The sequence below is a fragment of the Heterodontus francisci genome, chromosome 1, assembly GCF_036365525.1.
Source record: "Heterodontus francisci isolate sHetFra1 chromosome 1, sHetFra1.hap1, whole genome shotgun sequence".
NCBI lineage: Eukaryota > Metazoa > Chordata > Chondrichthyes > Heterodontiformes > Heterodontidae > Heterodontus > Heterodontus francisci.
Genome location: NC_090371.1, coordinates 103,560,426 through 103,574,787, shown reverse-complemented (window position 1 = coordinate 103,574,787; position 14,362 = coordinate 103,560,426). Strand labels below are relative to the sequence as shown.

At 42.5% G+C, this 14,362-nt stretch overlaps 1 protein-coding gene across 1 annotated transcript in view; it reads left to right on the top strand.

Moving 5' to 3' along the window:
• The window catches only part of LOC137371371 (DEP domain-containing protein 1B-like), a 72,075-nt gene extending 59,331 nt beyond the window's left edge, over positions 1-12,744 (top strand). Inside the window, exons 9-11 of the mRNA XM_068033861.1 lie at positions 1,491-1,667; positions 1,864-2,043; positions 6,739-12,744. Coding sequence (XP_067889962.1) covers positions 1,491-1,667; positions 1,864-2,043; positions 6,739-6,900 — 519 coding nt within the window. The 3' untranslated portion in view covers positions 6,901-12,744. The remainder of the gene's footprint in view (positions 1-1,490; positions 1,668-1,863; positions 2,044-6,738) is intronic.
• Positions 12,745-14,362: the final 1,618 nt, after the last annotated feature.

The window sequence follows — 14,362 nt, the reverse complement described above, 5'->3', positions numbered from 1 at the left end:
CAGCTGAGCACTTGTGTGCACCAGACCGTTTGTTTTTCCCGGCCTCCACTCTGGAAATCTACTTCTGGCCCTCCCCAGCCCGCTAACAAGCTCTTCAAGGAGCTTAACAGGCTGTTAATTGGAGGCGAGCGGGTTGCTGGCACCCCCACCCCCCCATCCCACCCCCACCACTTTGAAGATAGAAGAGCATTCCAGAGGCGTCAGAAAATTGGCATGCCAACCGGGAGAGCTATTTTCAAAGCGAACCCATAACCGACCTCGTCCCCCATGGGCTTTTGAAAATCAAGCCTTACATCTCTTATCAGGACACTCTGTCAGGGTAGTTCTGTGATTTCACTCTTCTAGCCAAGACCACAAGGCAGAGAGTCAGAGCTACAAAGAGAGTTCCATTTTCTACATTACTCATTGCTGTCTACTCTTTGATGACTATTTACTTTTGAGGGTGTTGCAAATAAGTCAAGAAATTTTCCAACTAGAAATCTTCACCTTCGGAATCCGGGTTGACTGTTTCTTATTAATCCATCGTTATATAGATGCTCCACTAGCCAACTCTTTAAATGGATTTCATTATTTCACCTTATGCCAGGGATCTGCTACCTGCAGCTCTTTAACATCTCATTTCTGGCTCCCAACCTTTTACAGTTGGATTGCATTAACATGGAAAAAGCCTGAAAAAAAGTTAAGAAAAGTAAGAGCCGTGTTTTTATCGTGGGGATAAAAAGCTAATCATTAAGTTGCACTTTACGGTTTCAAATGATTATTTTAATGAAAGGCATCATCATCCTCTAAACAAACCTGTTCAAGTGGTATATCTACACCATAGTTATAGATAATAGGTTTATGGTTGCGACCATTATTGTTTCTAGTAAAGCTGAGATGATAAATTTATTCTGAATGTGCTATTAGAAGCTTTTTTGATGACGAGAATCAATAGCCAAAAAAATTCTTATTTTGACGCATCTTAAGTTATAGTTTGTTTTAAAGATGACTTTAGCTACTAAATTATGGTAAAAAAATGTCAAAAAAGTGATAATTCAGAGGTAGGTCTAGTTTAATTTTGTTATTTTTCCATTCTATTGATACATAAATTCAATACATGTATTTTATTTATTATATATGAAAATTATGCATTCTACCAAGACAATTGGCAATTTGCCAATTATTTGGTTTGGAATTCAAAAATTGTGTCTCACGGCTCTCATTAGTTTTTATTTTCGGCAATTTTTTTTTTAAAAGGCTCTTCAGGTTAAAAAAAAAAGGTTGCTGACCCCTGAGTTATGCTAATGAGCCAGTGGTTGGCTTTGCCAGATTTGTCCTTTCTCTTTACTTGGCCCTTGTCAAACATCTCCAGTATCTAATGACTCTTATGTCTAAAACTACTGCTACACAAATTTCCTCTTGAGGAGCTTGCAACATTTCAAATCACAACCCATGAAATTCAGTTTTCAATCTCTAACCTGTACTTTTAAAAACCTTATTTTCTTTTGAAGATGATTCAAACCTTCTCTCGCTGTATCCTGTGTTCAGAGGATGAAGTGGACCTTGATGAATTACTAGCTACTAGACTTGTCAGTTTTATGATGGACCATTACCAAGATATTTTAAGAGTTCCTGAGCATCTGCAAAATGCAGTAGAGGAATATTTAGCCCACCTCCGAAGAGTTCAGGTACTTTAAACGGCTTTTGATTTCAGACTAAGTGTGAAGCGGCAGTATTCTTTCATTTGAAAGGAATAATATTGGAAAACAACATGCAAACTATGTTGAACTTTAAACTATGTTGAAACTCTTGCTTACAGCTTCAAAAATTAAACATTCATCAGACAGGGTTCTTGAACTTAGCCTTTTGTTTTCTTTTTCCCAGATAAAGTATGCAGGTGCTGACGCTGATGCTATGCTGGCTTCCCACATCTCATGTCATCAGATTAGTACTGAAGATTTTAAAGAACAAAGAAGTTCTCAAGCTGCTGTTGAAGCACTGCTGGAAGAAATAATAATGGATAAAAGCATGTCTGTTAAAGAGAAGAAGAAGAAATTAAAGCAGGTAGACCATTTAAGAACTCAATTCTGTCATTCATTTTAGAACATTACTAAAATATTTTTAATCCAGAATATATAGAGATTTCCCCTTCCCTCCCCTAAAAATTGGGCATTTTTATCTTACTTTATGTGTAGGGTGCATAATGAAGATTAAATTCCAGCTTGATTGGTTCTGGGAAAATCATGTGTCTAGCACACAAATATGACGACATTGCAAATAGGCTGTGTTCTGCACATGGTTGTCATTTCCATGCTTTGTAAAGCCCCAGCATCTGCATCGTTGCACTTGTTCATTAGTCACAGTAAAAAGATTGGATTCTTTAGTCCTTACATTGCACCTTTCACGAAATTTTTATTTTCTTGCCTGTCGAGCCCAGGGTTACTGTATTTAACTAGCGTACTTGCTGCTGCTCAAGCTGCAATCAGTTATCTCAACTGAGATTGGAGATCAAACCTGGAATGTACCTGCTCCATATGGCTCATCATCATGTCACATACAAACATACAAATTAGGAGCAAGAGTAGGCCACTCGGCCCCTCGAGCCTGCTCCGCTATCAATAAGATCATGGCTGATCTGATTGTAACCTCAAATCCACATTCCCGTTTACCCCCAATAACCTTTCACCTCCTTACTTATAAAGAATCTATCCACCTCTGTTTTAAAAATATTCAAAGTCTCCGCTTCCACCTCCTTTTGAGGAAGAGCGTTCCAAAGACTCACGACCCTCTGAGACTAAATATTTCTCCTCATCTCTTTCTTAAATGGGAAACCCCTTGTTTTTAAACAGTGACCCCTAGTTCTAGATTGTCCCAGAAGAGGAAACATACTTTCCACATCCACCCTGTCAAGACCCCTCAAGATCTTATATGTTTCAATCAAGTCGCCTCTTACTCTTCTAACCTCCAGCGGATATAGGCCTAGCCTGTCCAATCTTTCCTCATAAGACAATCCACCCATTGTGATACCCAGAATCACAGAATTGTTACAGCACCAAAGGAGGTCATTTGGCCCATCGTGTCTTCGCTGGCTCGCCGAGTGAACAATTCACTTAGTGTCATTTCCCCTGCCTTCTCCCCATAACCCTGTACATTCTTCCTTTTCAGAGAACTATCTAATTCCCTTTTGAATGTTTTGATTGAACCTGCTACCACCGCAGTGAATTCCAGATCCTAACCACTCGCTGCATAAAAATGTTTATCCTTATGTTGCCATTGCTTCTTTTGCCAATTACCTTAAATCTGTGCCCTCTCTTGATCCTTTCAAGAGTAGGAACTGTTTCTCCCTATCTATCCTGTCCAAACCCCTCATTATTTTGAATACCGCTATCAAATGTCCTCTCAGCCTTCTCTTCTCCATTGAAAACAGTCCCAACTTCTCCAGTCTATCTTCGTAAATGTAGTTCCTCATTCATGAGAATGGTTCCAGGGATCTTTTTTTGCACTTTCTCCAATGCCATCACATCTTTCCTTTAAATGTTGTGCCCAGAACTGGACATAATACTCCAGCTGAGGCTGAGCTAGTGTCTTATACAAGTTCAACATAACCTCTTTGCTTTTGTACTCTATGCCCCTATTAATAAAGCCTAGGATACCGTATGCTTTATTGACCACTCTCTCAACCTGTCCTTCCATCTTTAATGACTTATGCACATATATATCCAGGTCCCTCTGTTCCTGCACCCCCTTTAGAGTTGTATCCTTTATTTTATATTGTCTGTCCATGTTCTTCCTACCAAAATGAATTACTTCACATTTATCTGCATTGAACTTCACCTGTCACCTGTCCGCCCATTCCACCAGCTTGTCTATGTCCTTCTGATGTTTCTATACTGTCCTCCTCACAGTTCACAATTGTTCTAAGTTTTGTATCATTCGCAAATTTTGAAATTGTGTCCTGTACACCAAGGTCTAGGTCATTTATATATATCAAGAAGACCAATGGTCCCAACACTGTGGAACTCCACTACAAACCTTCTCGAGCCAAAAAGCATCCATTAACCACTACTCTCTGTTTCCTCTCGCTCAGTTTCCTGTCATCCAGTTTACTAAAATATCTACACCTGTGAATGCATAGGGAAGCAAATTTGCTCAAGTCCTGAGAGTTTTTTTATTCTTTCATGGGATGTGAGCATTGCTGCCTAGGTCAGCATTTATTGCCCATCCCTAATTGCCCTTGAGAAGGTGGTGGTGAGCTGCCTTCTTGAACTGCTGCAGTCAATGTGGTGTAGGTACACCCATCGTGCTGTTAGGATGGGAGTTCCAGGATTTTGACCTGGCGACAATGGAAGAACAGCAATATACTTCCAAGTCAGGATGGTGTGTGGCTTGTAGGGGAACTTGTAGGGGGTGGTGTTCCCATGCATCTGCTGCCCTTGTCCTTCTAGGTGGTAGATGTCACAGGTTAAGAAGGTGCTGTCTAAGGAGCCTTGGTGAGTTGCTGCAGTGCATCTTGTAGATCAGGGGTGTCCAACCTTTTTGCATGGTGGGGGGGCCACATTACAATTTTTGCCCTACATAGGGGCTGGTGAGCAAATTTCAGAAAGATAAAGGCATTAAAAATTTATCTTGCTATCAAAACAACAGCAAATGTGCATTTTTTGTGAGAAGCTTTAAATGAGAAGACTAATTTATTAACTTACTTTCTTGTCACTATATTGAAAACTTATTTAGTGAGAGACCTGGCATCGTTTTTGTTTGTATAAGTAGTCAATCTCTGCTCGCACACTTGATGTAGCGATGCACAGTATTCTGGATAGATGTCCATCTGTCAGGAGAGACCTCGCTCTCCCGTGCACACTCTGTACGGCTCTCGTCTCTCTCCACCTCTCCTACCACCCCCCCCCCCCAGGACTAGGGGACACCGATTGAAAGTTTTGGGCAAAAGATGCAGGGAGAATGTGAGGAAGCAGATGTTAAGGACCTGGAACTCGCTGCCCACAAGGGTGGAAGTGGAGACAATTAATGACTTCAAGAGGAAGTTGGATGTTCACCTGAGAGAAATGAACTTGTAGGGATACCGGGATCGAGCCGGGGAGTGGGGCTGGTGCGAATCAAGCGGGCTGCTTTGTCCTGGATGGTGTCGAGCTTCTTGAGTGTTGTTGGAGCTGCACCGATCCAGGCAAGTGGAGAGTATTCCATCACACTCCTGCCTAGTGTCTTGTAGATGGTGGACAGGCTTTGGGGGGGCAGGAGGTGAGTTAGTTGCCGCAGAGATCCCAGCCTCTGACCTGTGCTTGTAGCCACAGTACTTATATGACTGGTCCAGTTCAGTTTCTGGTCAATGGTGAGCCCCCCAGGATGTCGATAGTGGGGTTTCAGCGATGGTAATGCCATTGAATGTCAAAGGGAGATGGTTGGATTCTCTCTTGTTGCAGATGGTCATTGCCTGGCATTTGTGTGGTACAAAAGTTACTTGCCACTTATCAGCCCAAGCCTGAATGTTGTCCAGGTCTTGCTGCATATGGACATGGGCTGCTTCATTATCTGAGGAGTCGTGAATGGTGCTGAGCATTGTGCAATTATCAGCTAACATCCCCACTTTTGACCTTATAATGGAGGGAAGGTCATTGTGAAGCAGCTGAAGATGGTTGGGCCTAGCTCACTAGATTGAGGAACTCCTGCCGTGATGTCCTGGACCTGAGATGATCAACCTCCAACAACCACAACCATCTTCCTTTGCGCTAGGTATGACTCCAACAAGTGGAGCGTTTTCCCCCCCTGATTCCCATTGACTCCAGTTTTGCTAGGGCTCCTTGAAGCCATACTTGGTCAAATGCTGCCTTGATGTCAAGGGCAGTCACTCTCATCACTTACACTCACCTTGAGACCCCCAACTATGTTCAGAATTACTGATGGAGTTTAACCCTCTAAAACCACACAGCTTATCATTAGATATTTTGCAGGCTTCCCACTGCTGCCCTAGTTTGTACCACTGCACCTATTATGGCATTTACTTGCAGGATTATCTGGAGCAGAGTGGGAAGAATTCAAGCTCCCAGTGACTGGTCTACTCTTCCAGGTTCTGTTAGTGAGCAAGGCTGTCTGGCCAATCATTTGAACTGCTGCAGGCCTGACTGGCTCATGTGCTCACCACAGAGTATTGACTTGGCTATGATCTTGCATAGCAGTGTGCATCATCTTGGAGCCATCAAGTCAGTTATGACAGTCAACATGAGTTTGAGTACTAGCTGGGTGGACAACAGGTACTAGGAGTTACTCTTAAGTGATATGGTGAGAAGCATAACCAACAAAATGTGTGTGTGCAATGTCACCATCTTCCTGACAACTACGGGGGCACAAATCATACCCCATGAAACAGTGGTCCCTGCAGTTGGAGGTGAGGAGTTTCAAAGACAGCTGCTTGCCTATCTGCCATCCTATGGTAAGCACCAAGCCCTAGATAGATAATTGCGAATCTATTCCCTGTAATACCCAGAACAGGGATTTGATAAATTTCACAATGCCGGTGAACCCAATAGCTCTGTCATCCATTAGAATGCCACTAATTCATTTGTAAGAGCGAAGAGTGGCCTGAAGAGTAACACACTGGCCATTTGTTTTCTAGTGAAGGAAAGCTACACGTTGCTTTGTGGTGTGTTATGAATATAAATTATTTAAATTTTAATTTGTAAACCAATGCAGTATTGGTTTAGTACAATTTGGTCCTTATTGTAAACAGTTTCTCTCTTTTTCTTTCAGTTTCAGAAGTCCTATCCTGATATTTACAAAAAACGATTTCCAACAACTGATAGTGAGACAGTACTTTTCCCTGAAAAACCAAAGCTCAGACCACAGCTCATGTTTTTCACAATGAAGAAATCATTCCAGCCATTTCATAGAACGCGGAGTTTCCGGATGTAAAATCTTGTAGCTCCTGCTACTGTGAGAATTTCTCGGTTACTGTCCTCTGTTTTCAATTCTATGTCCGTGGAGTTTGGAGATCCTCGGTGCTAAAAAAATATTTGTTACATTGTATTATATTTTAGTAGAATTCTCTAAATACTGTTACTTAATGAGTATAAATAACTGAGTCTGAAATTTAGGAGAAGCTATTTACTCTAAGTTTACTCATTGGATACTATATATAGAAAGTTTCAATTTGATTAAAAACCATTAAGTGTTGAATGCAAATTGTTTGACAGAGCAGAAATGTAAGTATTATGCATCTAGCTATTGATGAACTGTAGGCAAAAAATGTTGACACATTTTGGGCCCTATTTTCAGTGTTAATTTTTATGCTAACTTAATCCCAGTTGGAATTGGTAGACTAGATGCCTCTTGGAAGGTACAGTAACCGAGAGTTTCTGGAACCGGATTAGCAACCTAGAGCTTATGAGTTCAAATCTTACAATGGCATATTGTGAATCTGAATTCAAGAATCGGGAATTTGTGGACTGGCACCAGAACAATTACATGAAAACTGCTGGATTGTCATTTAAACAAACAAAAAAACGCTTTCACTAATGACCTTCAGGGAAGGAAATCTTACCCACCCTCACACAGCATGGTCAAGCTGTGAATCAGCATCTGTTGAGAGAGAAACAAAATTAACATTTTAGATCATTGACCTCTCATCAAAACTGGAAAATGTTAGAGTTAGCAAGTTACAGAGACAGGGAAAAGGGGTGGAAGAAGAAAGAACGAAAGGGAAGATCTTTGATAGGGTGGAAGGCAAGGGAGTTTAAAAGACATAAAGGGATGATGGTGCAAGGCAAAAGCAGATGGTAACAGGACAAGTAATGAAACAAAAGATGGGTCTAGAGGAGGTGTGAATGGGAGTAGCAGAATCATCAACAGCTGCCATCTGGAAAAAAATGGGTAGCAGAGATTGTGATTTGAAATGGTTGAACTCAATATTGAGTCTGGAAGCCTGTAAAGTGCCTGATTGAAAGATGAGATGCTGTTCCTCAAACTTGCGTTGAGCTTCACGGCAACAGTGTTGCAGGCCAAGGATGGAGAGGCCAGATTAGGAGTGGGAGGGAGAATTAAAATGACAGGCTGCTGGAAGTTCGGGGTCATGTTTGCAGACCAAACAGAGGTGCTCTGCAAAGCTGTTATCCAATCCACGTTTTGCCTCCCTAACATAGAGGAGACCGCATCGTGAGCAGCGAATACAGTATACTAAATTGAAAAAAGTACAAGTAAATTGCTGTTTCACCTGGAAGGAGTGTTTGGGGCTCTGTGCAGTAGAAAGGGCACTGGCATGGGAAGGGGAGGCATTATTGGGAGTGATTTGAGGAATGGACCAGGGTATTGTGGAGGGAAGGGTCGATTCAGGATGCTGAAATGGGAACGGAGGGGAAGATCACGCTGGAAATGGAGGAGAATGATCTGTTGGATGTGGTGGCTGGTGAGGTGGAAATTGAGGACAAGGGGAATCCTACTGTGCTTCAGAAAGGGAGTGGAAGGACTGAGAGCAGAATTGCAGGAAATGGAATGGACACGGTTGAGGGCCCTGTCAACCATGGTGGGTGGGTGAGGGGGGGGTGTGCGGGGTAAGTGTAGCTGTGGCAATCAATGGGCTTATAATGGATATTGGTCAGTAGCCTATCCCCTGAAATGGCGACAGTGAAGTTGAGGAAGGGAAGGGACAAGTTGGAGACGGATCATGTAAAGGTGAGGAAAGGGAGGTAGTTGAAAGCAAAATTGATTTTTAAAAAAAAATTCCAGTTTGGAACAAGAGCTGGTAACGGCACTGTTACAGTTATCAACGTAATGTATCAATGAAAAAGAGGTGTGGGAGTGGGCCTGAGTAGGACTGGAACAAAGAATGTTCCACAAATTACATGAAAAGGCAGGCAAAGACAGGACCAAAACGGGTTCCTATAGCCTTTTATTTGGGAACAAAATGGGTGCCGTTACCTGTTCTTGTCCCAAACTGGAAAATTTCATCAACTTTACTTCCAATTTTCATCCTTCCCTCACCTTCACATGGTCCATCTCCAACTCTTCACTGTCTCCATTTCTGGGGATAGTTTGTCAACCAATATCAACTATAAGCCTATTGACTCCCACAGCTATCTTGACTACATTTCCTCCCACTCCGCTTCCTGTAAGAACTCTATTCCATTCTCTCAGTTTCTCAGTCTTCGTTGCACCTGTTCTAATAATGGCACCTTCTATACCAGTGGTTCTGATATGTTTTTCTTTTTCCTCAACCGATGATTCACTCCCCATTCGTGGTTGAGAGGGCCCCCAACTGTGCCTGTTCCATTTCCTGCACTTCTCACAGCCCTTCCCCACCCCCCTCCCCACCCCAAGATGACAATAGGTTCACCTTGTCCTCACCTTTCAGCCCCCACCAGCCTCCACATTCAACAGATCATCCTCTGTCATCTCTAGTGTTATGTCACCGCCAAACAAATCTTCCCCCTTCCCTCCATTTTTCAGCATTCCAAAGGGACTGTTTCTTCCATGGCACCCTGTAGATGCCTCAATCACAACCAACACCCCCGTCCCCTTCCCATGCAAGTACAGGAGATGCAACACCTGAATTATTTTTTACTTCCTCCCTTTCCAGGATCCCAAACACTCCTTCCAGGTAAAACAGCAATTTTCTTGTTCTCTCAATTTAGTATACTGTACTTACTGCTCACGATGCGGTCTTCTCTACACTGGGGAAACCAAATGCAGATTGGGTGACCGCTTTGCGAAACACTTCCTTTCAGTCCAAAAGTATGATCCTGAGCTTCTGGTGCCCTGTCATTTTAATTCTGCGCCCCAGTCCCACGCTGATCTTTCAGTCCTCAGCCTGCTACATGGTTTCAATGAAACTCAACATAAAGTTGAAGAACGGCACCTCATTTTTTGATTAGTCACTCTGCAGCTTTACGGACTCAACAGTGAGTTCAACAATTTCAGATCAAAACCTCTGCCCCTTTTTTTTTGATGGCAGCTGTTGGTGATGATTCTGCTATTCCCATTTACTCATCCCCGAGACCCATCTTCTATTTCTTTACTTCAATTACCATCTCTTTTTGCTTTGCACTATCATCCCTTTTGTCATGTAATCTGTCCTGCCTTCCACCCTTTCTCAGACCTTCCCTTTTGTCCCCTCCACTTTCCTTGACTCTGTACTTCCTTAAAATCTGTTACATCTCTAACTTTTTCTGTTTCTGATGAAAGGTCATCAACCTGAAACGCTAACTCTGTTTCTCTTTCCACAGATGCTGCCTGACCAGCTAAGTGTCTCTTAACATTTTCTGCTTTCATTTCAGATTGCCAGCATCTACAGTACTTTTTTACAGTCTATATGACTCCAACCGTACACGAAGTAGTTGAATCTTAATGCCTGAAGGGAAACTAGGAATGGGCAATAACTGCTGCCTTGCCGGCATCGTAGACATTCAGGGAAATAATTTTTTAAAACTCCATTTGTTCCCAATTCACTTTTCCATTATGTGCTGAAGTTAATGATAAACATTTCTAGCAAGTGGCCTAAAAGCATCGACTGTGTCTATTATTGGGGAAGTAGCTCTCAATGGAAGTACATAGGTTAGCTTAGTCCCATTAAAGATTCAGCTTGAACTTTGTTTTGTTACTTCTCCAACCCCACCACACACTTAAGGTCTACTCCATGCTCCCACCAGGGAAGGCATCGCAGGTGCACAACATGTGATTTACAAGCTATTAGCCGTAATGGACAGATTCATCGACTGTACTTCTCTAATAACACTCTCTTAAGCTTGGAATTGGTCCTACACCTCTCTGGTAACGAGTGGCTAACAACCTGCTTCTAATCTGACAATATAACATGCAAAATACTGCAAGTGCTGGAAACTTAAAATAAAAACAGAGAATGCTGGAAAATGCTTAGCAGAGAGAGACAGAAGTAATGTTTTGGGTCGATGACCTTTCATCAGGACTGCTTCTTAGCTGCCATTGCTGCCCTTGAGCTAGCTACCATGAGGTGCAAGACTTTTTTTTTGCTCTCTTATGCTTTTCTCCTCTCCTTGGAGAGCAATCGACTCCTGATAGTTTGGCTGATATTGGGAATTTGTTGTGTGGGGAAACTACTGTATGAAAGGACCTACATACAGTGTATTAATGCACTACTGTGCTTTGCCACAAGGTCACTATATTATTGTTCTGACAGTTTATCTTGGTATGGGGATACGAAGGAAATATTGGAGATTACGAGCAGTGTACTTCTAACGTTGGCACAATGAGCTGGATTTTGCAGTAGAAATAATGTTGAGGCTAACAGCTGTCACCACTATTTACATTGAAATCGGGCAGCAATTTCTGGTAACCACACATGCGCAGTTCAATGCAGAAATCCGGATCTTGCTGTCTGAGATGTGATCTTCCTGCAAAAGATTCCTGAAATGGCATTTTGCCATCTGGCTCCCCATTCAAATATATTGAGTGGCATAACGTTGCTGCACTTGCTTCATAGATAAGAAGTAAACTCGCCAAAAAGCATTTGGACTTGTGTATGTATCCTTTTAACAACCTTTCTGGCACTGAAAATTAACTTTTATAAGTGTGCAGTCTCATTCCTTCAGATTTTAATTTATTTCTGATTTTTTTTTTTAATTGAATAATTTTTTTTACTGTTGTCTCATCTCTCTCAATCTAAACATTCTTTCCCATTTTAATTTTTCGCTTTCTGTACCTAATTTGACAGAATTCAATATTCTAACGGCAGTTCCTGGTTCAGACGCAGTGCGGTTCAGTAACAATTCTTAAATCTGATTGGTTAAGGATTTGAAAATCTCCATTTTATTCACAGGTCCCAGATACTCTCTAAAGGGTGCTGTGCTTTTTGGCCTTAATTGACAGTAAGTTCCAGGGCAAAATCCCAAAGTATCTATGCATGTGCAAGTGAACAGCCCTGAGAGAAAATTCTTGCCCAATATATTTCTTTTCCCTCTCCCCTTCTATATAAGAAAGAACATGTCTGCCACAATGTACTGAGCAGGTAAAGGTTTGATCTCTGTTGCGCTGGGAAACTTCAGCACAGTAGTTAAAATTATTTTATGTTCCAATATAAATGAGTGTCTGTGGGAATGACTTTATTTAGTTAACTAATGTTTGGTAATTGCACAGACTTTCATTTTGTAGGTTTTGCACAGTTGAAAACATTCACTCGACGAGTTTTAACTTCAACAGTTTGATCTAATTTGTTAAATGCCTTTGAGGCTGCTGACTAAGTGCTGTCATCTACTGTATTCAGTCTCAATCACTGAACATACTTCATTTTATTGTATTGTTACATTATTCAAATACTGCATGTATATTTTTTTATTTGCCTCAAAATAGTCCACATGAAGTTTGTACTCTATTTGGAGACTTCATTCCTAATTTTTGTAAAATACAAGTGGCAGAACTTTTTTATCTGATGTTTTGTTTCATCTTTTCTTCCTTGTACCATTCCTTAGCCATGAAGTGGCATGGTGACCTATTTCCAAACCTCTATCAATGTTCTTACTGCTGCTGGACAGTGTGTAAGAGTATTCTGGTTTAAGCTAGCTGTTTCTAAAGTCACCATTCTAACAGGAATGTATGTACTTTCCTGTTGTTGAGGTTGGCAATTTAGCTGCAGTTATGAACCTTGTGTTCTACCTCTTGGTGTCAAAAGAATGACCAACTGTATTCTCTGGAAAAAGTAAATGTACTGCTGTAGTAAAATTGTATAAATGTTAATGCAAAGTTGTACTACATCTACTGTTGCTTTACTGATGAAACTACTGAAAGCTATTTTGCCTCTAATAAATTAATTGAAAATAATTAATTTGATTTTACTGAAAAATTTATCAAATCTCTGCACAACCTGTGAACCATACAGATTATTTTGTAAATGAATTACCATAGTTTTTAGCTCCGTAGTTCTCAAACTGGGGTTCATGGACCTCTGGGGGGTCCGTGACGCAGGTGGGCGACTGCCCAGGGCCTTGAGGTCAAGGGTAACCAAGTGAGTGGTGGCCGGAGGTGTGTTCCGCTCTCCCCTCGTGCTCTCTTCTGTGTTCTGCTCCCTTATGCTCCTGCTCAGTCCTGTTCCTGCTTTCTTTCTGCTCTGCTCTCCCCCTGCTCCTCTAGTGCTTTTCCCATGCTCCTGCTCTCTCTGTTCCCACAATGCTTTTGCTCTCCCTTTGCTTACCGACTGCCCTCTCCGTGCTCCTGCCCAGCATAGACAGACTCTGCAGTGAGGAGCAGCCACACCCATCTCACTGATATCTTTAAGTAAATACATGGGCTTTTTTTAAAAAGCATTATTAAAACATTTTGTACACTCATTTCAAAATAAGTCCTTCAACCACAAAACTTTGAGAACGCATTGCTTTAAGTTGTTTGGAAATGTTGAAGCCCTTAAAATAATTACATATATTGCAATTATTTTTCCTTTTTTAAAAACAATTTGCATTTGTCTTGCCAGTTGTGCTCCATCCTTTCTTGAAGGAGCTGACACTTGGGGCAGGATTTTTAGCCCCCGATGAAGATGAGTACAAAGGCAGTCATGCACAAAAATGTGTGCCACTGGTCAGCATGTCTGATTGTTGGCACCATTCCGCTCGGGGCCATTTTCCTGGATGGGGGTGGCAGGGCAAGCAGCCAATCACATTGAAGTATTTTCATAGACAGCAAACAAGGAAGTTAAAAGCACTGAATCCCTTCACTTAATTTAAATTTTCAGACAGCAAAATAAATTGATTGGATTAAGAAGTTAAAATCTGGTTAAACAAACTCATAAAATATTACACATAGGCCGCAGTTTTACGCCCCTCCAAAGAGCAGGAAGGTTGGGGGTGGGGTGGGGGGGAGGGCAAAATGGAGCAGGAGGCTCGGGAGTGGGGGGGGGTCCCTTCCTGACCCACTCCCGCCTCCGTCGCCACTTCACACACGGTGGTGGCGAAAAGCGGCCTGCCTGCCCCAGGTCAAACAAGACCTTCAAGTGGCCACATAAGGGCCTCCACCCAGTGCCATGAGGATTTTACCCATGGCCAGTCGAGTAGTCCAGGCCCGAAAGAAGCCACCTGACAAAAGCAGGCGGCTCTCTGATGGCCTGCGGGGGTGGGCCCTCATGATCAGGCACCCTGTGCCCAATGGAGTGCTGCCCCCGCTGCTCCAACCACCCCCAGCACCCAACAAGCCCCTGTCGTTCCCCCTCCCAAAATCAGCTGCCCTTGCCTTACTGGGGCCCGACAGATCACCCCAGGCGAGGGACCAAAAACCTCCGGGGCTTCCTGACATCATCTTTGTGATTGGCTGGGTTGCAGTCCCAGCAGTGGCCACCACTCCCAGTGGTGCTGTTGGGACAGAGCTGCTGGCCCTCTGGTCGGCAGCTCCATGAGGCTCCCGTCCGCCAAGGGCAAAATTCCGG